General features: G+C 43.1%; 3 protein-coding genes across 7 annotated transcripts; 1 reads left to right on the plus strand and 2 right to left on the minus strand.

Moving 5' to 3' along the window:
• Nucleotides 1–738: 738 nt before the first annotated feature.
• LOC128757695 (hereditary hemochromatosis protein homolog) lies at nucleotides 739–3871 on the minus strand. The gene is made up of 2 exons (XM_053863177.1): nucleotides 3792–3871; nucleotides 739–2758 (listed from the first exon to the last, which is right to left on the minus strand). Exons 1-2 carry the CDS (start codon nucleotides 3853–3855, stop codon nucleotides 1728–1730), a joined length of 1095 nt encoding a protein of 364 aa, XP_053719152.1. The 5' UTR covers nucleotides 3856–3871; the 3' UTR covers nucleotides 739–1727.
• A 3455-nt stretch (nucleotides 3872–7326) lies between these two features.
• On the plus strand, nucleotides 7327–9549 carry tril (TLR4 interactor with leucine-rich repeats). Its single transcript, XM_053863531.1, has one exon. The coding sequence runs from the start codon at nucleotides 7327–7329 to the stop codon at nucleotides 9547–9549; it is 2223 nt and encodes a 740-aa protein (XP_053719506.1).
• Nucleotides 9550–10128: 579 nt separating this feature from the next.
• On the minus strand, nucleotides 10129–25835 carry LOC128758019 (cyclic AMP-responsive element-binding protein 5-like). 5 transcript variants are annotated; one of them, XM_053863762.1, is made up of 12 exons: nucleotides 25662–25835; nucleotides 22356–22490; nucleotides 22191–22257; nucleotides 21366–21459; nucleotides 21036–21145; nucleotides 20076–20275; nucleotides 16092–16218; nucleotides 15853–15924; nucleotides 12063–12392; nucleotides 11707–11991; nucleotides 11525–11626; nucleotides 10129–10713 (listed from the first exon to the last, which is right to left on the minus strand). In XM_053863762.1, exons 3-12 carry the CDS (start codon nucleotides 22242–22244, stop codon nucleotides 10597–10599), a joined length of 1491 nt encoding a protein of 496 aa, XP_053719737.1. In that variant the 5' UTR covers nucleotides 22245–22257; nucleotides 22356–22490; nucleotides 25662–25835; the 3' UTR covers nucleotides 10129–10596. The 5 variants fall into 5 exon arrangements, with proteins under 5 accessions (XP_053719737.1, XP_053719736.1, XP_053719740.1 ...); XM_053863761.1 differs by lacking the exon at nucleotides 22356–22490 and having other exon boundaries at nucleotides 25666–25835; XM_053863765.1 differs by lacking the exon at nucleotides 22356–22490.
• Nucleotides 25836–26649: the final 814 nt, after the last annotated feature.

The raw sequence follows: 26649 nt of genomic DNA on the forward strand, positions 1-26649 counted from the left end.
GGTGTCATTATGTGCTTAAGACTGATTGTGTGCAGTCAGTTTCTATCAGAACAGCGAGATCAAAGCGGGTAAAAGTGCTCCTCTGGTCTCCGGTTGTGATCCACCCCAGTCCCCTCCAACAAAGCTGCAGCATGTTCTCAAAGTTTTTCCAGATGTTGCAGTGCTCTCCCTCCCTCCCTCCCTCTCCCCTCTGCGATTCCCAGTCTCTTATATTTCCAGCTCCTTTCCTTTTCCGATTCCTCTTAGATTGACTTCAGCGACCGAGTGTGACCCCTTAGAGGTCAAGCACAAGAGGAGAAGGCAGAAAGGAATGCGGCGAGTGAATGGATTCCACACATTTAACAGCATTTTACTGAACAAGAGGAAGCATATATCAGTGTCTTTAAGTTGCAACTGCACTTCTTCATCTCCGTTTCTCTCCCATGTGATGAAAACCAGCTTCAGGATCAAACAAAGAATTGCTTCCTTTTATCATCCAACCAAATATGTGTCAGTATGAAATTTACATGTGTTGTTCTTATTACTGAAGTCAAACAGTGTGACTTCTAAAAGTCCACATCTGATTCTGTCAGTCAGCAGGACTGCGCTGTAGCTCCATGTGTTATTGCTGTGGAAGAGAATACACGGAACTTTAATCAGAACATATTTATTGATGCCAACCCACACAGTTTTCAGAACGTTCCCTTAAAAAGCTATCACACAAAAAATACTTCAGCACAAATTAAAATAGCAGACAAAGTCAAAATGAAACATCAAAATATTTAAATACGTCACATCCTCATGTAAGGCGCAAATGTCGTTGATGACTTGGTATAACAGTTCCGAGACCCATCCGCACACCATCTGGTTATATGCCTCCAAACTCGGCGGTGTATGGACTAGGCGAACAAAAAACAGGTAATTCACAATATCAGGATACGTCACTGACGGCAGACTCTCTGGGTCAACGTTCACCCACGACGACGGAGACAGCTCTCTGCTCCACCAAAAAGCTCAACTTTTCCAAGTGTCGCACATTTTCATGTTCAACAAGTCCTTCTATGTCCTGGCACTCCCAACTCGTTTTCACTTGGGTGTTTTTTTTGTTTTTTTTGTGCGTCCATTGCACTCCATTCACAGTCTATGGTGGTGTTTACAAGAATATCTTCAACCGCCTCAGGGGTCAATCCTTGGACCTGTGCTGTTAACTTTAAATTTCGTCCAGCTAGACCTTAAAACAGGGATGTTCAGTTGGTCTCAGGGGGGAGTCTTGTTGTTTCCCTCGCTACACAACGAATCTTCTTCACTACCTAAACTCAAACAGTTAGCATGTGCTAATGCTAATGAATCTTTTTGGTCCGACTGTTGTCTCCAATGTGTCCTAGTGTTTGACCGCTGTCAAGTATTTATTTAAACAATAACTCAGAGGCTTCATTCATTGCACACATCTTTATTTTTCGTCCACAACAGTGACAACCACAATTCCTGGACAGCGAAAGCTGCCTCTTCTACATCTGCTGCTACTACCACTCTTCTTCTACTTACTCATCTTTGGCTGTAGACTCAGTGGTTGTCAAAGGTAGACTTGAACAGACTGAACACCACAGCGGGGTCTAAACTGAATCCATCATTTTAAAAAGAAATAACGCAATAAGCAACACACACGAGTAGCTCTAGTCCTTCTCACCTCTCATCTGACTCGTCTAGTGACGAAGGAGGAAACAAGGAGACTTGTGGACGCACCGGCCTCATGGAGCGCCCCCAGGTGGCCGCTCAGTTTCTGTGCTCTGGGTCACCATGGCGACACTCTCTGCTTCCAGTGTGCTCATGTCAGCTACTGGCTCCTGACGTTTTCGACGACACTTGACTAGTACTACAACCAGGATCAGCAGCAGAACCACAGCGACCAGGACCAGCGGGGAGACCAAGTGTGCCCGGTGTGACTGGTAGGACTCGGCCCTCCAGCTCACCTGCAGTCGGTTGTCCAGGCTGGGATGAGTCGCAGTGCAGGTGTAGGTGTGTTTCTGTTGCAGCTCCTGCTCCGTCAGCGCCAGAGTCTTCCTGGCCTGGTAGAGGCCGTTGGCGTTGGGCAGCACCGGACCACTAGTCAGCTGGTCCTCCTCCACCTGGCATCCGTCCCGGAGCAGGGTCAGGTTGATGTGTCGAGGGTAGAAGTCTGTGGCCAGACAGGTGAGCAGAGCCCCGCCGTTCACCTGCCTGGAAAAGACGCGGAATCGTGGCCGGACTCGACGGGTCACCAGGTTCTTCTTCTGGTCCAACAGCTGCTTGAGGATCATCACACATGTTGGAAGGTAGAAATGATGGATGAGAGTCTGGACTACCGGCCACCTGGCTGCATCCCACCGGCTCTCCCAGCCGTCTCTGGCTGTGAAGGTGAAGTGGGTCATGTTATATATCAGACTGTCGGAGTCTTGAAGGTTGTAACTGTCACATGACATTGCGATTGTTGGCCGTCCGTCCTGGATCTCACAACCAGCAATCCTCTGCTGCACAACGGTACCCTGGGTCAGGTTAAGACGGTTCTTGGTGTACACTAGTTGGTTCCTCATGTCCAAGCGCATGTCGCGAACAATTGTCATGGAGTTCCAACCCAGGTCCACTAGAGTCCTATCCCTGCTGCTGATAACCAGGTTGTCCAGCGTCAGGTCGTAGTAGGCCACCTGGAGGTCGTCCAGCATCAGCACTCCGCTGCACTCTCGTAACTGCGAGGGCCTTGAGATGCAGGTGGCGAACATCCACAGTGAGTGTCGTCCTGCACCTGGAGACAGCAGTGGATTGTGGGTAGACTACTATCTCTTACAACCTGGAGCAGCCAATCTCCCACATGCAGCCTCAGTATCCCTCCGTCACTCTCTGAAGATACGTTCCCATCGGACTTTGAACACGAAACCATCAAAGGAACCCTTTTTTCTATCAGTGATCAAATATTTAAATCAAAATAAAATAACAATGTTTATATGCTTTAAAGGAATGAAATGTTGCCTCCTTCCATGATCAATATTGACACGCCTGGTGTAAAAATAAGACTTGACCAAGTTCATATGGTCCGTTTCTGAATATGTGTAAACCTCACCTTCAGTTGTTAATGAAGCAGTGAACCTAAGGAACATAGACTTTTTTTGTGGTATCAAGAGTGTCTAGAAATGTGTGAAAATTTACAAGTCCTGGTATTGACTACTCACATCCTGGTATCATGACAACCCTAGTCGTATAAGACAAGACATGTTCTGTCAGTAAATTCACCTGTGGTGTTCCTCAAGCATCTGTTTTAGGCCTCATTTTATTGTCCACCTACATTCTAGCGCTTGGTCAAATCATCCGGCGTCACCACACAGCTTTCCACTGCTATGACCATCGCATAGCAGGTTCTCAAGGCGTTGCTGCTCGTCTAACATGTCTTCATGATGTCACCAGGTGAATGGCACATTTCCTTCAGCTGGACCTGACCATATTCTCCTAGGTTCCCTGTTAGCAGCCTCGGTTCAATCACCCTCAGATTAAAAAACCTTCCTTTAATTCAAAATAATATTTAAAATCAAACCAATGGTTTCACCGTCGAGTTGGAAAAGCTTTTAAGCGTCCATTTTCTTCACATAAAATCTTACTGATACCACCTCCTGCTTGACACGTTCAGGTCTCCACACCATTTAGACCACTGCTGGTAGACACTGGCTACTGCAGACCTTCAAAGATGCTTCCAAAAACATCACCCTTTCTAAGCCCAGCAACACAAACATATATGTGACTACAAAGAACACCATGTCACCATGACAATGTCACCTGAGCGTTACCTGAACTCGACACCTGCTGGATGGACGCACTGAAGAACATCAGCTGAAGCCAGAAGGTCACCATGTTGGTCCAGATGAGCTTTGGCACTTTTTCTGAACCTGACAGTTGATTCTAAATTTAGACAGCGTGGTTTGGGCAAGCGAGTCAGGAATGTGGCCAGACAGGTCCTCCCTCTTGTGTCTCACTTTAACTGTTCCAGAGTCACTACGACTATGCGGTAAGTTTGTGTTTGACCTCCTTTCTCAAACGCTCAGTCTCATAATACAACACAAACAATTTTTTCCACTCGTGTATCTGTTGAAGTTGCTCAGCTTATTTTAAGAACGCCGTCCTCTCAGGTCATCTGACCATTCATCTGCATTGACTTCAATTTTGAGCCACAGAAAATGACTGTGCGGGCTGTATTTCGCCCCGAAGCCTTGGGTTTGACATGTCTGATGGTTCCACCCCCATTCACAATAGTCACTCTCCTTTCACCAGTTGTTTCAGGTTGTAATCAGGTTAACCCTACAAATTGATGGCATCATCTGAGGGGACAAATTTAAATAACCATACACACATATAACAATTACTTCACAGTCCCAGCAGATTTTTCTGAGTACTTTTCCCACACACATGCTCGAACGCTCAGGGTTGGGCCTGGTCGACAGCAGTTGTGGGAAAAGAGCAAAATATTCAGCAAGATTATGAAAATGCCCCCGAATCTGCCTTATGCAGTGCAACAAGGACATCCTCCGCACATTTGTCATCGCCGGAGCGCGTCCGGAGACGAAGATCTCGGAGGGCTGTGTCTTTTGTAGGCTCATTACTCGTACACTGTCACTCCTGAGCACGGTACGTACAGACGACATGAAAAATGACTCCGGCCATGTTTAATACATGAAACACACTTTTCAGAAAGTGTTAAGTCTCTGTTGGATTTGTTATTTAAATTCATTTAAAATTCAATTTTCTGTGTTCATGAAAGCTAAACTTTGTTTTCACCACAAAGCAAAACAAGCAACCAAGCTGAATAAAAATAAATGCGGTGAGAACTATTCTGATATGTCCTTATGAAGCCAATTGAAAAGCAGAACGCTAACCATAAGCTGTTAAAACCTCCAGACACATTTCCCCTTCTATGCAGAGCACAAGGAGCCTTTTTTCCCACTGACTGGACAGAAACTACTGTGAAATAATTTCATTCTCAACACCCACCATGTGGTGTACACACTGACCTGACATCGATGAAAAACACCATTATTGCGTTAGCCAGCTAGCTTGTTTGGTTAGCTAGCTCAGGGGGTTGGTTTTGCTTATCTATCTGGGTCAAACCTGATGCTGCTCCTACAAATGCAAACGCCTTTATTTATTTCTCTATCATCACAAAGTGGTCATCATTTCGTCACATGAAAATAATCCTCTGACTGATGGTGAATATGAGTGGTGCAGGGGGGACATGTCTGTGTTATTCCGATGTGTGTGTTCCTCGGGGAGACAGAGCAACACAAAGGCAGGGGATCGTATGGAGAACCAGGCAGACAGGAAATGACCTCCCAGAGAGGGGTCTTCCCCAAGGGTTGCATTTCTCAGTCCCTCTCCTGTTCTCACGTTCGGAGACTCGCACTCAGTGTGACGTGCGCCCACAGATATGTGTGACACATACACGGCGGTCTGGGAGGTTGGAGGGACGCTCACACTCGCAAGCGCATACATGAGTTATGAGCATCCATCTTGAATCTCCATTTACAGTCAAACCCTTGAAAAGAATAAACAGGATGCATCTGTCTTTTCGCGCGTGTGTGTGTGTAGCAGACAGCAGAGGAACTCACAGTCGCCCGAACACAACAAAGCAATTATCTCTTCATTTTTAAGTTGCTGATGGGATTCGGCACCTCTGGTCCCTCTAGTGACAAACTCCAATTCTTCATCTGCAAATGTGAACCATGTGGCGTGTTAAAGACAGATGGCTTGACTACACTGAAGCTGCGGGTTGTACTGCAAAGAGTTGTTTGTCCACTAAAGGCAGCATGAATGTAGGCAGGAAGTAAGTGGTAAGGAATACAAAAGTGTCCCGTGCTTTTTTGTCTTTTGCATTCTTCTAACATTCATTGAAATGTGGAACTTAAATTTAAGTTCCCTTGGGCTTTCTTTCTTCCTTTTTTTTTTTTGGAAGGAATTTTTATGCCTTCTTTTCTCCAGGCCAGCGATCTGATGAAGATCCCAGACTGATGTCACGGGAGGTGTGGCCAAAAGCCCGGTCCAAATCTGGTGCTGCTCACATGAAGTAGGAGCTCATGAAGAGTCCCATTCCTTCCAAGTGTGATACGTGAAAATAAAAAAATTATGTCCCCTGTGTAACGTCTTCATTCCTTGTTCTGGCGATCAAATAAAAGAAGTATGTAAAATAGTAAATATACACATTATATTCTGGGACTTAGGTGAGGGACTAAAAAAAGAATATGATGAAGTATTATATTGGGGAAAAATGTAAAAGACTGTGAACAAAATTGTCAAAAAAGCACAATCCCATGTTAGAATATATTGAATATATTAGGATTCATTTAATATTCATTTAATTTAGTTATTTACTATAAATGAACAGATGAAAGTTGTAAATACTGGCATAAATAAGATTGCAACAACAAAATAACCATTGTTTTCCTGATTTATTTAGAAGGGCAATCCATTTTCGTGAAAAATGTCAATGGAGGAAAAAGCTGTTACTTGCTCATCTAATCTGTATTTCACATGCGAAATAATAGAGAAAATAAAACAAAAAATAAGTACTATGTATTAGGTATAAAAGAAAGAAATGATATAGTAATGACTCATAAGCATGTTAACTGTCGATCATTAGGTTAATAATCTATTCAAGATTATTGACTTTTTTTTTTTCATTCTGACTTGAGGACCATATAAATACATCCAGGGCTGTTGCAATAGAACGCTCAACAATAAACTCTACATAATAGTACATGGGACAATGCAATGACTTAGGCACTAAAAGAGCATAAAAATAAATAAATAAATAATGTAAACCTATGAACAGCCATTGTAAGAACAATTCTAACCCATTTAAAAGTGTATAAAGACTTTAAAAAGTAAATACATCTAATAACTATGGTGGTAGAAATAATAGTGAAAATTTAAAAAAATGCACATAAAGTTGGCAAAAAGTTTTTGGCAACTTTATTGTCAATTGAAAATGAATGACGGAAAACAGTTTTTGTTTTACACATATTGACTCTAAATTTACACACATCTGGTTATAGCGAGGTCAGGGAGTTGTGTGGGAGGGATCTCTGTGTGTGTGTGTGTATGTGTGTGTGAGTGTGTAATTCGCAGCAGATGACCACTTGGGGGATGGAGGTTTACAGAGGAGGTGAATGTTTCCTCAAACCGCATCAGAGAACTCTCTGCAAGTTAACTGTACGACAATGTCTCTCAGAGTTGCAGCGTTGTTTTCCACTGTCTTCTGGTCACTGTCGATGACAACAGTCGGAGCATGTTAGAACTGGTCTCCAGCACATCTGGTCACCAGCGTCCGTGGGGATGGATACCAGCAACCTCCTGGCGGGACTCTTCCTTCTCCTGGTGTCGCTTCATCGCTTCATCTCAGGATTTTGTCCGGAGCGCTGCGACTGTCAGAACCCACGGCATGTCTTGTGCAGCAACCGAGGGCTGCAGAGGGTTCCGAAGACCTCCGCCGCGTCCGAGGCGGTTCAGGTCCTGAGCCTCAGTGGGAACTTCATCAGCAATATATCTGAACTGGACCTCGCTGGATACAGCGACCTAGTCAGGTTGAATTTACAGTACAACCAAATTGACTCGATTCATCCCAGAGCATTCCAGAATCTATCCAAGCTGGAGGAGCTGTATGTGGGTCATAATCTGCTGGCAAGTCTTCATCCTGGGACTTTGAAGGCGTTGAGGAAATTAACCACTCTTTATAGCAACAGTAACCACATAAGGAGGATCGTGCCGGAGGACTTCAGCGGCCTGGATCATCTGGTCAAGCTTCGCCTGGATGGCAACACTATTGAGCTTCTTCAGGACTCTGTGTTTGAAGGTTTGGGAGGTCTTCTTTATCTCCATCTGGAATCCAACCAGCTGCATCACATCCATAGAAATGCCTTCTCAAAGCTCCACCACCTGCGATATCTGAATCTAGACCACAACAAGCAGCAAACGCTACGAGGTGCCCTCACCTTCTCACACCTCACGTCTTTGACTACTTTACTGCTGTCCGACAACCAAATCCATCATGTCGGGAAACACGTCTTCAAGAATCTGGGTCGACTGACCAAACTCACCCTCAGCAACAACAGACTCTCGGGTCTGACTGCAGAGGCTCTGAGGGGTCTCTCCAGCTTGCGGGAGTTCCACCTAGATGGGAACCAGCTGGAGGAGATTCCCTCCGGGCTTTTGGACCCCCTGAAGAGCTTAGAGGTACTAGACCTGAGTCGCAACCACATTTCTAACGTTGACCCATTGGCGTTTAAACATCTTGCACATCTGAAGGTGTTGAAGCTGAAAAGCAACAAGCTCACGAGCTTGTCAGGTGAGATCTTTGCTCTGAACCACTGGCTCTACGCTGTTGATCTGCATAGTAACAACTGGACATGTGACTGTCGGATGGAGCGGCTGAAGAGATGGATGGCGGACGCTCACGCTCAGGGGAAGATGCTGACGGTGTTTGTCCAGTGTCATCAGCCCGTCGATCTTCGAGGGAAATACCTGGACCACGTGAATAGCTCTCAGCTTCTCAGGACGTCCTGGGCTGATTCGTGCCTCCGTGATCAAGCTTTGGTTGGGGGGTTTGAGCAGGAACTCCAAGGGGACCAGAGCAGGGTAGAGCTTCAGAGAGCTAAGCCAATGACGGATTCATTAAGACCAAAGTCACGAACTGCCAAAGAGACATCTGGGAAAAGAGTTAAGGCGAGGTCAGATGTCACTTCAAGAAGTGATTGGCTGGTATTTTCCACTGCTCAGAGCCTGAAGAGATCCCCCACAACCTCACTCCCCGTCCGCTCCGGAGAGAAGTTTGACCTGCTGAGGTCAGAACGGGAGCAGAACCTGCCAGTGATCACAGATCCATGCGTGTTCAACCGCCTGTTCATCACTAACGTCACCGTGGACCAGGTGACGTCCAGCAGTGTCAACGTGTGTTGGACCACCAGGGATCACCACCGCTACACCCCTGGAACAACCGAGAATGAAGTGCACTACCGGATTCTCTTCGACCGGTTTGGGGCGGCGGAGCGCTTCCCTCGGTATGTCTACGCCAGCGGCTCAGCTCGGTCCGTCACGCTACAGGAGCTCAGCTCCGATGTGACCTACATGGTGTGTGTCGAGGGAGTCGTGGGAGGATCCGTGTGTCACGTGGCACCGCGGGACCACTGCTCTGGACTTGTGACCCTACCTGAAGGCAGGCGCTCCCTGACCTCTGACCTCCAGCTGGTGACCATCATCACGGTGGCCTGTAACGTCCTGCTCCTGGCGGTCATCGGTGGGGTCTGGCTGGTGCGCAGTTTGAGGAAGAGGATGCAGAGGAGGAAGTCGGCGGTCCACGTCCGCCACATGTACTCCACCAGGAGACCCTTTCGCCCTAACATAGCCACAGCGGCCGTGTCCTCCGACTTCACTAGTTACCAGAGCAGTCGTCCATCCCGACTTGGTCCGCTGGAGGAAGACCTCATCGAGTTCCCATGTGATCGCTTTCAGGATAACACCTGTGCTCGCAGGGACAGTGACCTGCAGCGGTTCTCGGACTAGAACTATGAAACTTGTACAGCATCTACTTGGAATTGTGCGCATGGCAAATGCATGAAAATAGAGGTGTAAAATCATCACAGTTAAAACATTTTTCTCACAATGATCCCTAAAATCTCCAGCATGGTTGAAGCAGAGCCTGTAAGATCAGCAGAACTTGAGCCAGTCTGCAGAGGAAGTCTGCACATCCTCTTCTTGTCTTTCCTCTTTCATATCCGGACAGGTGTTTCTTTTCCATCCAGATGGATCACTGATTTCGATGGTGCTAATATACCGTTTATATTTGTGCACATAATGTGTTGCAATTGTGTACAGTTGTGTCGCTAGGATGATGAGTAAAATCCCCAAAATGTGACATGCTTCTCTGAGCGTTTTTCAACCTTTGAAATTGTAAATATATACTTTCATTATATTTACATGAACATACTTCACCCTTTTTTTTGTTTAGTAATTTTGCTATGAAACTCATTTCTTATGAATTTATCACACATTTTAATAATATTTTTTTAAATCTTCCTCTAAAACAACAGCCATTCATTTTATTGAAATAAATACATCGCAAATACACACACAAGTACGAGAATAAGTATTTTTATTTCAGTATGAGACTTGCCAAAGATTGTCAACGTCCACACAGTACAAAAAAAGCAGCCCATAATTCATTCACTCTCTCTTTGTGTGTTAAATGTCAACAAAATACTGATAAAATACTGTACAATTTAATGGCTTGGCAAGCTTATTTACAAGAGCACGACTTTAGGAATTAGAAAAATACATTGATTGTGTTTCATTTGCAAGAGAAGGCAAAAGGTGCGCTTTCATATTAGTTACCAACTAATACAGTTTGTCCTCAGTGCAACAAAGTGCAGGATACATAAGCAAGACGGACTGAGCATGTGCAGAAAATACTTGAATGAGAGAATTAAATAAGAGGATCCAGTTAAGAAAGTTAAGTCAGTTTTAGGAGAATATTTCCAAATCTGATCGAGTCGTTCACAACAGAAGTTCAGTGTCGTTCTGTCCTGGATTTAGATCAATGAGAGACACACTTTATTTGAGTCTGGGGTACTTCAAATAGTCATGACTGCTGCCCCCTAGTGGCGGAGGAAGTGGATACTGTGTGGTGCTGGAGACGTGTGTCTCGAGAGGCGGGACTTCCTCCTGCAGCTGAACACAGAGACGCTTATTAATCCGATATAGAGATCGTCTTCCCAAACTCACGTTGAAACTTAATATAATTCTGACAAGAAAAAAAAAACTCTGATCACTTTTGTTTTGGTTATTTTTGGTTCTTCTTTTTGACAATGCTGGAAGTGAGATGCTTTTAAATAACACAAAAAGAAGAATACAGTTTGAGTGTCGCTCTGATCAGGACGAAAGTGCATTTAATGGACTTAAGTGCTTTGTACCTGTGCCATTATAGTTTAAAAAACATATTATAGAAATACTTTGACCAAATGTAAAACAAACACATTTTTAAATAATGTTCTGCAATATGTAATAAAAGTATGATCTACATCCAAAATGGTGTCTCTTTTGTCATGTAAAAAATACAGTATAATTTTTGTAGACAGACAGCATTATTTTAGTACTAGGAGTAGCAATAACATGAACAGAAAATATAGGAAATAATTGTTGTTGTTTTTTTCATGACTGACAATAAATAATAGCCATTTACTATTACTTCCAAATAGATTTAGAAATGTATTTGGAATAAAACCAACCATCTTTCTGGAATTAAAAATGAAAAAGTTTTTTTTTCAATTCCAGGAGAAAGCACATGTACAAAAATAGTTTTTAAATGCAGCACATTGCTTCAAAATATGTGTCTATTAAATAATAAAGTCAGTGTGAACTGCATTGTGGTAACTGAACATGATGTGGTGCTACTTTCAGATTTTTCCATCTGGTTGAGTCACACCGGGTTGAGTTTGAAAGAGGGGTGGGCGTCGTGGGGCGGGGTTCAGGCTCTACTCACTGGGTGAGCTTCCCTCTGCCGCGCCGTGACAGGACAGTCCTTGTGAGTCAGCAGAATCTGCTTCAGTTGACCCACCTCCGACTTCAGCGACGTCACCTCGTTCTGCACATGAATAACACGTGTGAGATGTGAGGAGAGTTGAGGTCATGTATTGACTTAGACAAGGAAGACGCGTGTCTCACCTGTAGCTGCAGGTTTGTGTGCGTCAGCTCTTCTGCTTTCTTCTCCAGTGACGACACCCACAGTTTTCGCTTCTGCCGGCATCTTGTGGCGGCAGCTCTGTTGCGTTCCAAAAACTTCTGTCTGCGCTCATCCGGGTCCTGCTCCGTGGTCCTCCTCCGTCGGCTGGCCCCGCCTCCTCCTCCGCCGCCTCCACCCCCACCACTGTTGCTGCAGCTGCTGCTGCTACCTGACCGCACTGCATGATGGGAGTGGGACTGCTGCATGTGCTGTGCAATAGGTGACACCTGAGGAGATAAGACTCAGCGTCAGCCACCTGGCTGGTGAGGCAACGCGGCGGTCAGTGAAGGCATCATACCTGTGCAGGGACAGAGAGTGCAGGTGACGAACAGGGGTGCAGGTGAGGAGGGGGGGACTGGTGAGCCGGAAGATGAGATGCATTCTGATGGTGGTTTTGGGAGCTCCCGTGGTGCGGCGGGGGCGACGTGTGACACTGTTGCTGGTAGGTGAGAGACGGATGATGGTGGTGATGATGATGATGTTGAGGAGGTTGGTGATGATGATGCTGTAGTGGAGGAGCCTGTTGGCGCTGTGACATCATCTCCATCATGTGACCCATGGGTGAGTTAAGAGGTAACATTCCAGGGTGGTGCTGTTGGTAATGATGGCCCACCGTTTGTTTGCACCTCTGTGTCGACATAAAAGAACAGATGCATTGTGCTGCTTAGCTTTCCATTTAGCCACTGCTCCACTCCCACTCGTTTCATTTGCTCTATGGTTTTTAACTCATGAAATGATTTAAAAATGTCGTCCACGAGGTGGCATTTTTTTTATTTATTTTTTTGCTCTGTTTCAACCATCCTTTATTTCTGTATGAATATGAATACATTTTACATCGATGAGTCAGAAATATATATTTCTTTATATATATAGAAACTTATATATACATTATATGTATATATATATATATATATATATATATATATATATATATATATATATATATATTCTGTTGCATTTCAGCATGTGAGGTTGAAAAACTATTAATATCAATTATTATCAATAATTAATAATTTATTAATCAGCCACTGATAACCATATTACACGCTGTGGTTTTTGTAGGGGGCCGTCAGTCAATAAGAAAGAAATTATGAAGACACAGATCTTAAATATCAACATAACGGTGTCATATTAGCCAACAAGCAAGCTAAATACAGTAGCTACAGTAACAAAGAAACATTTCTACACCATCAGTTTAATAGTTTTCCAATTTTCCAAATGGGCAAAAGGCCACATGTGTCCCCTGGGCCACACTGATACAGTGATGCTTTATTTTATTTTATTTTATTTTACTGAGTGAATGCTTGACTGATTTCTTCAGAACTATTGTTCTTCGCATAAGTCATTTTATTTACATTTTTTTTTTGTATTTTAAGGTACAGTAAGGACATTTAATTGGTGTTTTGGGGGTTGCTATGAGATGAAAAAAGCCGAGATAAATGATGGAAAAAATATTTTAATATTCCCTGTGAGGACTTGCATGTCTCAGCGTATGAATAACAACAGGCACCAAGACAGGCTGTTTGGAGGGCATATGCTAAAGCAAAAAGGCAAATTTATCCATTAAATTATTCATCTCCGTATTATTTTTACTGTTGTTGTAGTTTTTTTTTTGTTTTTCTTCTTTATTAAGAATTAAAGAAGGCAGAAAAGGATAAACTATTGGAGCAAAAACTTTGTTCATGAAGGACAAAGGGGTTGGTTTTTGAGCATCTCTGGAAGCCTATCAAACACTTTTCCCCTCTTATTGTTTAGCATAAAGTTAGGATAAACAGTCAATACTTACAATGTCTAACAATGCACATCATCACACTGAAACTGATACGTTGGACTCAACTGACTGTATGTCCCGAGGCGCACCACTAGATGTCACTAAGGAATGGACGATCAACGTGGATCTTTTGAATCGCTGGTATTGTGTGACAACGCACTGCAGGAGGCACTAGTCTCCTTCCCCTCACAACACTTCTAATCCCCCACAAACATCTCCTGACCACTGCAGCTCCTTCACACCTTCCTGCAGACGGTGGCAGCTAAATTCAAACTCAGCTCACCTTTCTCCCACAATCAGCAAAGTGGAGTGAGAGCAGGGGGTCATGCCTGGAGCATGACATCACCCGCTGTACTCGACCATACTCCCTGTTACACAATATTTCTTTAAGTGTGGAGGCTCACCCCCCGCCCTCACGCCGCCCGCCCTCGACCCATCACAGACAAAAAAGGGAGCACATTGAGCGTCTGCCAGGGATGAGGTCAACGGCTGCCTGTGCCAGCTTTACCCTGCTGCCACACATACGCGCACACACACACGCACTATTTGAGTTGTGTTTACTACATAGAAACACCCTGACACTGTGGCCTGCGATTACATCACGAAGCTGCTCGGCCTAGATGACACACCACATTGATATGTCTGTCTGGAAGAATCACTGAATGAGGACTGCAGACCAAACACTGTCACACATTTACTTTCCACTCTGGGCTGTTACTGTACTGCATTTTAACACACCCGCCGGTGGTTTCGCTCAGACATTTTTCCCGGTTCAGGACGACGAGCAGGAGTTTATGCTAGACGTTTGTGCGTGACCCGAGATGGGTGTCAAACCAGACACTGAATTTCATTGGGTTTGAGTTGGGGAGAGCGTTTCCAGTCTGAAGGGAGCAAAGAGAGAAAATATGGTTCTACACTACTGCATATGAACATATTAGGGTAGGCTGAAAAAGACAACCAAAATAACCATAACTGAAATTAAATCAGTTGTGAGATGGAAACAGCTGAACCGGTTTCAATACGATTCGCAGGACAGGTCGATAACGGGACAAAGATCCGACAATTACATTGAAGTGGAGTTCTGAAGTGCCATCTGGATCCATGAATGAGAGTCACGGGACGCTGACGCCACCCACTGTCCCATGATTTTCTAAATGCTAAAAAAAAGGGACTGATTTAAAAATATTTACTGGGCCTTGTTCAGGTGACCTTGCAGAGTGATGTCTTGACCTTCTTGACCGGTGCTCCCTCCGTAGGAAGTGGTCAGCACACCTAGTCCCGGATCTGGTCCGAAGTACCACATAGCAAAGCTTCATCCACTCTGTCATTCTCTTTATCAAAAACTGACCAGTGTGCATGTGTGTATATGGGCTTGTTTACTCTACTTTGTGGGGACCAATTCTTGACAAAACACTATTGATTCAGTTTGAGGATGAAAACTTCGAAATTGCTGGTTCATTATAATTTTAGGTTTCGGGTGAATGAGAGGTCCTCACAATGTCCCCGCAAGGATACACGTGTACGTGTGTGTGTATGTTTTAGTCTGTGGACAAAATCAGTTTTCATAGCTGATCTATAGGCACTTTGAGTTGCATCACATTGTATGAAATTCACTATATAAATAAAGTTTGAGTTACGGCTTGAATGAGTTTTTCTAGATTAGTAAGAGTGCTAGAGAGTTATTTGAGTGTTTTATTAATATATTTAAAACAATATTTTTCTGAGACCAAGACACTTCTTTGCCCTCATTTATGCCCCTAGCCTTCTCTACAACTATGAACTGTGGGTCATGGCCTGTAGAATGAAGACTAGGGTCGATAACATAGTTAAGAGGGCACCAGGCATGTGGTATCTAATATCTGTGCTCCAATAAAGTGAAACTAGAAAGGCGCTGGGACAGTGCAAACCTCCGCCAAGCCCAAACTGTGATTTTGATACTGTATTATTGCTTTACGCTTTTATTCATCAATATAATTTGTGATTTATTTCAGGTGCAATTCGCTCAATCGGACAGTAGGTGGCAGAAGCGTTAGAGCGCCTCATAAACACGCGCAATGTTAGCTGCAGCGATGGATGAATACTAACATGAATGGGGAAATCAGTGGAACATTTGTAAATCCAAACAAACATACTGATCAGCTCCCAAATCGAATCACCTGCTCCTTATCACATTTCTCACTTCTCCCAAAAAAAGTCCTCAAAATCCTTCCGTGACATTGCGAGTTATGTTGCACTCAGACAAACCAACATAGTCGGAAAAAAGGAGGGGGAGGCTCTTATCAACAGACAGAAGTGATTTACACTGACTCTTCTGTACCTGAGGCGAGGAACAAGACGGGTTGTGTACGGGACCAGGTACACCCATTACGCAGGACATCTGCTTCTCCAGCTGAAGAAAAGAAAAGTTTTGTAAATATCCTCCACAGACAAAAAGGCTACGTATTAGTCGTTTTCCAATGATGACATCAGTTTGACACTTTTCTCTCAGTTAAAGTCTGCAACAAACACCTTTCTTGAATTAAAGAGCAGATGTGAGAAGTAATCCGAAATACTTACTGGCAGGTGCTGAGCAGATGCCCCTTGCATGGCGGGATCTGGTAGGGGTCCAGGTAAAGAGGCTGGCAGTGGTTGTCGATGTCTGTTTCGCATGTAGAGGAGGGAGGAGAGAGGTCCAGACAACGGCCTGTGATTGGTCACAGACAGAGAAATGTACGTCGTGTTAGAGAAATACACAATGAACTTTTCACGTCACCAGTTCGGCCCACTAATTTCTCATCTAAATACATTTGTAGAAAAGTTCCATTATTGCAGTTTCAAATCCAAGACGGAATTGTTATCGTCCCTCTTGCGTCTGACTGGAGGCTTTTCCGCTTCATGTTCAGTGTAAACATTGTCTGGAGGGCTGGGTAATATGATGATGCAGTCTTTTGGAAGACGGGAACCACCACCGCTGGTCCGGCCATTTTTTGGCCCTCTCCATTGTTGAAGAGGCGTATGAGAGCTGTTCAGAGACGTACAAGGTTTCCAAGTGTTCCTTTGTAGTTCAGACACCAGTGGATTACGGAGAAGCAGAAGTCCTTTGAGGTGAAACGTGGAAGGAGTACTGTCAGTCTGCACAGAGGGCAGCGGGGTCCTTGGTTCAGCAGAAGAATTGAAGCAGTGGATAATGATGAGTCATTTGAGCTGGGTTTCCATGAACTGCATGTCTCTGCCAGGGTATTTTTTGTCATGTTTTTCTTCCTTTGAAGGGTTTCCAGGTGAATTCATTAGACTATAATTAAGCTGTTATGCTGTCTTACACTTGCAGTTCAAAGATTTCCTTGATTTGGCTCGTCGGTCGCGTTGAGCACCACTGCTCCAGAAAAACTCTTCAAGTATGTGGTGAAATTGACCGCCAGAAATTGACTTCATGAACCAAGTGCGCCTTAAGGGCCTGTTTACACAGCGGCAGACTCGGAATGAATCCGACAACTTTTCATGTTGGATGCACGCTTGTTCTGACAAACTCTAAAGTGGGGAAGTTTGGTGTCAGCATGTTAACGCTGCAGCCGCAGCTGGTGATGGCGCTGATGAGAACACGCATGTCAACAATACAGAAATCCAATTGTGTTGCGTCAGATTCATCGTAACAACAGCCTGGACCTTCTCGAAGTTTTAGGCCACGCTATTGTGACGTCACTGACAACGAACAGGAGCAGAAAAAAATGACACTGTTTTCATGTTAATAATGAAAATGTCTTTTTAAAATCCTGAATAGTTCATTTTCTTCCGTCCACACCCTGATAGGGTTGTAGGGGACTGAAGGGTAACCCAGTTGTCTGGGGCAAGAGGTTGAGGGACCAGAGGAGCCTGACAACCCCCACATCAATTAAACCCCTCTATGTTTTTGAACCATGAGAGGAAATCAGAGTGCCTGTTGGACACCCATGCTCCATGTTTGCAACGACAATGTGATGCTAGCTGCTTTTCGCCTATCGATTAAAATGAATATATATATATGTATATATATATATATTAAAAGTTCTACTTCTATTCAACATTATATGTATTTCAAAGACAAAAAAACAACTTATCTTAAAACTTTTTACGTACGAGGAAAAATGCACCCTTAAAAATATATATGCTAAGCTAAATGCTAACAATAGCATTAAAGTAGGACGATGTGAAATATACACAATAATTAGAATCAATTGTAATATTTTATTGTAGCTATTTATACATCATAAAGTGTGTGTGATAATCTACAGTGACACACAAAGTATGGGTTTTCACCATGAAAAGTCACATGGTCCGATCCTCTAGCTATAATAATACATTATGCTCAGAACATTTTCTGGGTAATAACCTCCAACCTACCAACTTTATTGAATTAAATTGTTTGATTTTTCAGCGATTAACCAACAGTGACAGGAAGTGTGAATCAAGTAGTATCAATTACCATTCCCACTTTGTCAAGCGATGGCGAGGAAAGATAAGATAAGCGTGTTATGATACACACTCGAGTCCTCCGAGGTAAAACAAACAGTTGAAGCTGAGGCTGGAGGTGAGGCGGCGACAATGGAAAGTATGACGATATGAAAACAAGGGAATGAAAACAAACATGGAAAAGAAAGTGACAGCTTGGGAGGGAGGGGAGGAGCTGAGGGATCACAGCGGGGGGAAAGTGCGGACCCCGGTGCCATGTGCTGACCTAACCACCATGGCTCTCAGCCAATCAGACAGCGTGGCTGAGCTGAGGTCATCAGCAATGATGTCATCAGCAGCGCTCCCCTCTCCTCCCCCCCTCCCGGTATGCGACTCATTGAGTGTACAACAAAGTAGAGACAAACCAAAACAGATTTTCGGAATGTAACCACAACAGCTCTCCCGGGCGGACAGCCAGAAAGTCAGGTCGCCATGGAAACACTTGCTAAACATGAAGAGAAACAGTCAGACACTTCATTTGGAAGAACTTAGCTGGTTGCCCTGACTAACAAGCTGTCTAGATTCACGTGGCACCGACTTGGTGAAGGTACTAAAAGGGAGTATAAATCGCTCCCCATAGTTCCGTCAGGTCCCGGACAGATGTTTGGACTTTATAGTGTCGATGACTAACTTCCGGTGCCTTGATTCATACAGAATTGGAAACAGTCTGCCTGCAGGCGAGGAGAGTGTGGTGAAAAGGTTAGCTTAACTGCTTCATCTTAACTCGGTATAAACTCCAGAAAACTGGAGGGTGACGTACTGGGAGAGACACAGCTCTCACTCACGCATTTAAGACATTTTCAGGCAAAAATGATGTTTTGTTGAATAGTGACGCAGGAGAGCTGAGCTGAATCAGGGTGAAGTTTTTTTTTTTTTTTATAGCACATAAGTCAAACTCAAGGCTCAAGAGCTGAAACTGGCCTGCCAAGTCATTTTATGTGGCCCGCTTTAAATCCAAAAAAAAGATTAAAGATTCAACGAAATATAAATTATGGCATTGAAAATTTGAGACATTCGATTACACAACAAGGTTGTTGGGCTCGATTCTGACAAGGTTTTTAAACACGGGCAACTTTTGGTGACAGCGCTGGAACTTGCTCTTTGTGAATACCTGAAATAAAATGCCTGTTTGATGTAATAATTTGCAGCTCTCTCACACACACAGTGTCACAAGCAGCAGCATTGCGGGTCAGAACTCCTGTAATATTTTCTGAACGTTTTAAACAACTGAGCAGATGCTCAAGCTCCTTCAGCTTCTGTGGTGGATAAATCAACCCCCACGGAATGACTCTTGGGAGATGACAGCAGAAATATAATGGTATGCACAAAGTGATCTGCGCAGCAGAAATGACTGATTTACAAGTAAAGACGAGACTTTTGCGATTCACTTAGTCGTGCGGGATGTGAAAAAGACTTTGGGGCGACAAAGTCACCCCAGCTTCAGCGTGATTCAAGCAATACGTTTGAAGCAGCACTTGCAAAATCTGAACTCCAGCAGCTAGTTACATCATGTTATCCAATCAGAGCCCAGATTTGCGTCTTGTTATGAGGCGGAGTCGGAGGTGAGAAACGGAGATGCTCCTGATTGAAATTTATGTGAAGATTTCATCTCATGTGACAGAGTTTGACAGACCTGATTTGAAGTACATGTCATCATGTATGATATGAGACATCCAGAGAATCTTTGGGCAAAACAAAGAACTCAAAATGAAAGCGGTAATCGGTTGAGAAAACAATCATATGACCGAGAAGATACAGTAGTTCAGCTGGAATTTAGTGAGACTGGATGAAAGGAAGTGATCTCTACGTTTGAAACCAAGACAGGTCTTTCTTGGAGGTCGGTCATGTACAGTACGATCGTGAGGAACATAAGTGAACGTGAGCTTTGCAGATGGTGTGACAGGACCCCCACAGCGGAGCTCTAGATTAGTCCTCCTGAGTTCACTGTTAAAGTTCTGTAAACACTCGACCAAATGACTCCATGTTCTGTTTCAAGCCCAAGAGTCTCACAATTGTTTCTCAAAAATACAAATCAAATTGGGTCTCAATAACCATGTCCAGGTGATGCATACTCACCCTGAGTGTGAGAGAGAAGACGGCGCCTGAGTGATGACTGAGCCGGACTGGGAGGAGGACAAGGTTTGCTGGGTGGCCAGGCTGCAACATGGGCCCATCAAGGAGCCAATGCCCTGGGGGTGATGGAGCTGTGGCTGGTGTTGGGGAGGATGCTGGAGCTGCTGCGGGTTCATACATGAGGGTCCATTATGAGACAGAGTCTGCAGGGAGAAACAAGGAGGGCACATTTGGACTGACTCACAAGGAGTTTCCTTCCAGGAATAATAATAATAATAATAAGTGCTGATGGAGGAAAATCCACCTGAACCTGAAACAAGTTGGACTGGCTTATTAAAAGCGTTTTTGGAATAAAATAATTTGGAAATTTTTGCAGTTCTGGGTCCACGATGAACAATAGATAACTGGCATTGGGTCAAAACATTACATCAAAAGGGAAATTAAATCATCAGTTCATTTCTACATTAGAATTTGTTCAGAAAAAGGCTTCGATCGTTGACCTGCTGAATATTTGGTGGCTTTTAACTGTTATTCGTGATCAATAACTCAATCAGCAGTTCATCCTTTACTCTTACAAAGACTATTTTTGGTAGGCTCATTATTTAAGAAGCCATAAATATGAGCCATTACTTGTCTGGCTATGCGAAAGAAAATAACAAAAAAATCTTCTTGTAAAAAAAACAACAAAGAACAAACAAAACAAACCAAATACACTTTCTCTGCAGTCAATTCATTCTGCACCAGTTTGGAATACATTTTGGTTAGTTCATAACCATCTCCTAAGGTCATCAATTTAAGTGACCATCTGTTGGCTATCATTATATTCTCCATTTCAATTTTGAAGACCTGTTGCAGACTAAATAAAGATGTGATTAAGTCGATATAATATTTGAAATACTTCTCCAGTTCCTATTCCTAACGCGTATTAAGAAGGTTGATGAAATCTGCTGAAATGCAACACACCTGCTTCTTCTTCTCCTCCTCCTGTGCCTGCAGGAACTCCTCCTCGATCTCTTTGAAGAGGCCAACTTCTTCACAGTTTTGTAAAAAATGGGTCGGTGTGGGTGTCTGATCTGAAATGAGGGTATTCCCCCCGAAAAATGTTAGTTATTCCAAGTTATTGTTAGGACGTCCCATAGCACAGCGGGAAGATCAAGGTCATTCCGGGGTTATGGAGTTGAGGTCCAGACTTTCCTCTTCTCACAAATCTCCTTGGGTGGAGTACAAACTGTGTACCACTGATATACAACTTAAGTAACCACTTTATTTTGGAATGTTTATGTATAAACTGACCTGAAAAGGCTGTGTCCGTCTTGATGGAGGGAAACTTGAGGGTCATCTCATGTTTGTGTCGGTGGATGAGCAGATGCTCCTCTAACTGGAAACGCTGTGACAAACAAGGCTTTATTAGATTGACAGTGCTAATATACATCTGAGTAAAAGAGGGCTTCTTTCGCCACCCGATCCATTTCCAATCCATCAGCGTCCTACGTTCATCTTCCTTTCTAATACATTTGAATTAAAAATTAAATTTGCACAGTATTGAAATTGCTTCGTCACATAGGGAGATCTTTTTTTATTCCCTGATTAAAATCATTTTAATTTTCACTCAGTATTTTAATTCAAGAATCACAAGAGGAGGAATGAAATTTGCCTTACTGTAGATCACAATATTATTACCCGTCATTATATTTTTGTATGCGTCGATTCTTAAGAACACACTTACACACTTTCTTTTTATGCATAAAGTATACATTTTATATCAATATTTAATTTTTCAACTAACTGACTGGTGTATGATGACAATCATTTTGATAAACCTGTTCCTCACTTATATTTATTATTAATATAGTTAACATTTTTGCATTATCTTTTTGCAGACCTAAATGAGTGTCTAAAAATATTATAAAAAATATTACTAATAATTATTGCTTTGCCTCTATGCCTTGCAATTACCATCAATCATTATCTTAAACGTCTCCTTTAAATGACAACAGATCTATGCGTATTTTTCTACTTCATTTTGCAGTTCCTTATTTTCCCTATTAAAGCAGGTTTCCTTCATATTTCATCATGCAATCCTCTTCTTCCTCAAGGGCAGAGCGGCCAGGCACTGACCTGAGAGCAGCCTGGAGCCTGGCACACGTATGGCTTTTCCTGTTTGTCATTCATGTCCCACACAGGCCTAAGCACACAGAGAAGAAGAGCAACACGTGAACCACTTCCAGACCACAATTGCTGCACGATGAAGTCACCCAGGTGCCTTCTATATATTTCACTTACAGAAGCAAACACTCCCATATATCACTTAGTCAAGGCCAACCGATTCACTCGTCCTCTCATTATCCAGGATTTACGAGCCGGGTTGGTCATGAGCCAGGGCTGATGGATGTTTTGCTCGAGACTTAACGTTACGTGCTGCAGCGCAAACAACAATTCAGATTTGATTAAACTGTTGTGTTCAATTGAACAATTAAAATTAGACATGATGACTGTGATCCAAGGCTTTCAAGAAGTAAACACTCAGGATTTGGACATAACATGGACAATAGTGGATGACTCACACAAACATATTTTCCCAACTAAAGCAGTTCAAATCAAAGCAAACATTTTTTTAAATTGAAGGCACTGAACTTCTTCCTTGGCACCTCATGTTAAAAACTTTGGCTCTTTTGCAGTTCAGTATTGTTATCAGATACACAGAAGTCGGGTCAAGTGAAAATGTGGTGAAAATAATATTTTGTCAGGGGAGGACGGTCACTCTGAAACATTAGAGAAAAGACTGTGTGCATAAGTGTATCTTCGCCCGAACCTGCATTGAACATAAGGTAAAAAAAGTCATTGGCAGAGATTAAAAACTGCAAATGATAACCCACATAAAAGAACAAAACAGTGATGTTTTTACAGAGGGTTGGAGGTCATCTTTAAACAAGCCTGTCAAATGACCAACTGACTTCAGCTTAAGGGCAAAAAGCTGGACATTTTAAAGCACCCAATTTAACAGACAAAAATATTCGGGAGCAATAACATTTCTTTATTTAAGGCCAAATTAGTATCCAAACTTCCCAACTACATTACAAATGTTTCATGTTCAGAGGCTTGTTTTACAGAATCAACCACACAACAGTACAATCTAAAGTGACACAAAAGCCACCTACACTTCCCAGAGAGACTCTGAGCACATCAAAGACATCAAACTTGAGTGCTCTCTACTGGCCTGAAATGTCTGTACTGAACGGCATCTTCCTCCCCTCACGTCATCATCTTTTTTAACTTTTCCTCTTGCGTCTCACCAAATCTGGGTCAGTATGTCTCATTCATGAAGCGGTCAGAGGGCAGCCAGAGGTCAGTGAACTGATGACTTTGTTTCTTTCAGTGGAAAATGAAAGAAATGCGGCAGACTCCGCAAATAAGTGGCCATAATTACCCCCCACCGGAGGCTTGATATGTAAAGAGCTGCCTGTGTTTGAGTGAACTCTGCAGGCTTCTTAGTGACTTGCTTTCGTTGGCACCTACTTGAGACCGATCCCCCACTTATAATCACATCAGGCCACTGTTTCCAGTTGCAATGAAGAAATACGCTCCCAGAGATACAACCACACAGCAGCATCCTTATAACAAGACTGCTGACATCCTCAATTTACACTTTTAAAACAGATTATTATCTGGTTCCTAGTATCAGATCTTTCTTTTATGATACTAATTTAACAATATGTAGTTACATGTGAAAAATCTTGACGCAAACACAAGCAGCAGCTTGACTAGCAGTCTAGTCATTATTGATACTCACTATATGGACATCATAGGGAATATTAGTTTAGATCTCAATTCCAATCTAATAATAAATAGGTATTTACGTTTAGATTTTGAAATATACTGATGTAGAGGATTTCAGAAATTAGCCGCATTCTTTCAGTACTCTTTAAATTGCTCTTAATATAAATTGAGGAATATTAAAATCAAAAACAATTTAGAGAGGATTATATTTTGAAGCATATTTTGCAGTCTTGCCTCCATCCATGCAAGCACATCCATTTTTGATTTATTAGGCGCACTAAAGAGTAGTAAAATTCACAACACTCATTCAGTGAAGTACGGAGAGATTAATAAGGTCAGCATTGAGCTTTTCATGGTGCAAATTAATTTTTTTAATTTTATTTTTATTTTTTTATTTCTTATAGCATTTTCAGCAAGGCTAAAACCATAAAAATGAATTTAATTGCAGAGTGATTTAACAGGAAGATGGAAAACAACAGTTTCGAATGTAAGCACTAACACTGCGAAGCCATTGGAATGACACAGGCAACTGGGATTTTCTCCTCATTAAAAAAAAAATGTAGGGCATTCGCCAACGCATGTATGATCCGGACAGTGACAAATGCTACAGAGAGGATGTATAACAGGTGAATTGCAATGACAATTTCCCATGGCAATTTTTCTCAGCACCATCTTTCAGAGATGCTGTCAGAGGTGCTAAATAAAACTGGCTCCAACTTGGAAACACAGAGTGGTTATTTGCCTTGTAGAGGTCTGGAGCTAGAAGAGATTAGATGCTGCCCAGGAGTCCTGTCAGTGGGGGGTCCCACAACATGACACTATCCAAACTTGACCTCCATCTTCTCTAACTAGGTGGTGAAAGCCAGAATACAGGTAAAAATAGATGGGTCATTTTTAGTGCTCAGACATCTGATTCAGTGCCACAGGGAAGTAGTTGAGCTATATTAAGAAATATAATAAGTAAACTACTTAAAACATATTGGTTAAATACACATATTTATGTCGTTTAATGACGACATTATGAGTTAAAAACTTTGAAAATGGGAGTCAATTTGGGGAGAGTTGGATCGATGTGGTAGAAAATGGAAAGGTTTTATGGTAGAGGGAGGAAAGTTGGGGATGAGAAGAGAGATAAAGGGAGATGAAAACAATGAATGGAAGGAGAAAACAGGAACCAGGGATGGCAGAGGGAGGGCGCTCCTGGCAGGTTCGGACCTGCCGCTGCCCTCCTTTCACGAGCCAGAGGTGACTTCATGGGTGCGCGTGCCTCCTGCGCTTCCTTAAAAAGGTAAAAGTGTCAACAAACCGACGAGCGGCGAGACAGTCGATAGACAGACAGAAAAACCGCTCGCCGTCTGTCGCACTCATGAATATCAGCAGACTCAGCACATTTCCAGCAAACTCCAGAGATGACGTCAACCCGGAATGACGTCACCTCCAAGGCTTAAATCCGACAACATGTTGCTGTAATTCTACGGATTAATATCTACGGGAAAAAAAACGGTCGTCGAGGAGATATGACACACTTTCCCGCCACTTTGCCCCCGAAACATACAAATAGACACAAGCGGTGCACGCGTGTAGAATGAAGTTAGGACTCAGCTGCAACTTCTGGAGACGGTTGCGATTCGACACCGGTTTCCTGTCACGCCGCAGCAAACACAACCTGTTCCACGCATCAACAAGTCCGCGGACCTGCCTGTCACTCAGCGCTCACTGAGGACCGGACTCCGAAAACTTCCTCCAATTACTCCGGGAAGCGGAGAGAATAACGGAAGGAAGGGAGAAGGAGCGAGAGAGAGAGAGACGTACTTGCCTTTGCGGGAGCTGTGGAGTTTGTGAATGAATTGAAATTGCCGTCCCTCCAAGTGGAGAGGCGCGCGCTCCAGAGAGGAACCACGTTGGACTGGAGCGAGATTACAATACGATCTATTTACAGAAGCATTACATCAGCGCTCCGGTGACGTCACGTGGGATTCCTGAACTTCTAAATCATTGCGGTATGGAGCGCGCGCGCGAGAGAGAGAGAGGGGCTGCCGGGGGGGGCGGGCTCCCAGACGGGACGGGACTCTGCGTGCTGGTTCTGGACCGGGAGTCAGTCAGCGACGTGATGGAACACGGAGCGGACCGCGTGGGCGTGAGGAAAGTCGTGCCAAGATGACTTCAAACTTCGGCAAAACTTCTTTTTTTCTCCCTGTCTCTATGTCAACCGCTGCACAAGTGACCCATTGTAAGTCTGTGCTATTGGCGATCAATCGAAAAGAGATCGATTATCAACCACTTGACCATGAACTCATCCTCATGGACAGCTACAAAACAACTTCTGATTGACGTTTTTCAAGTTGTTAATCCTGTCAGACGAATCATGAATTCATTTATTGGAAATCAACCCACAGTCAAAATGTGGTTCGAGGGGCCACTTGAGGCCACGTCATTGTTAAAATATGGCCCTAAAGCAGTAAGAAAGTATCCGATCAGATTTCTGACTTTCATCATGAACTATCTATCTTAGAACATTTCATGTAAACTTTTTGAGTAATATTAAATAAAATATTTTTCTATTTACATTTCACATTGCATAAACCTCTTTATAGATATAATTATTCTTTAGGGCAATGTTACAATAAATACTGTGTATTTCCTTCACAATAATAAAAAAAAATCTCACTGATGCATTCATTTGACAATAACATTTATTTAATGTAATCGAAAATGTAATAAAAACACATCAAGTAATAATGCAACTTGTATTCATTAATTATATGTATTTGTATCGAGGTAATAGAACAGCAATGGAGTA

Source organism: Synchiropus splendidus, chromosome 4, assembly GCF_027744825.2.
Source record: "Synchiropus splendidus isolate RoL2022-P1 chromosome 4, RoL_Sspl_1.0, whole genome shotgun sequence".
Classification (NCBI taxonomy): Eukaryota; Metazoa; Chordata; class Actinopteri; order Syngnathiformes; family Callionymidae; genus Synchiropus; species Synchiropus splendidus.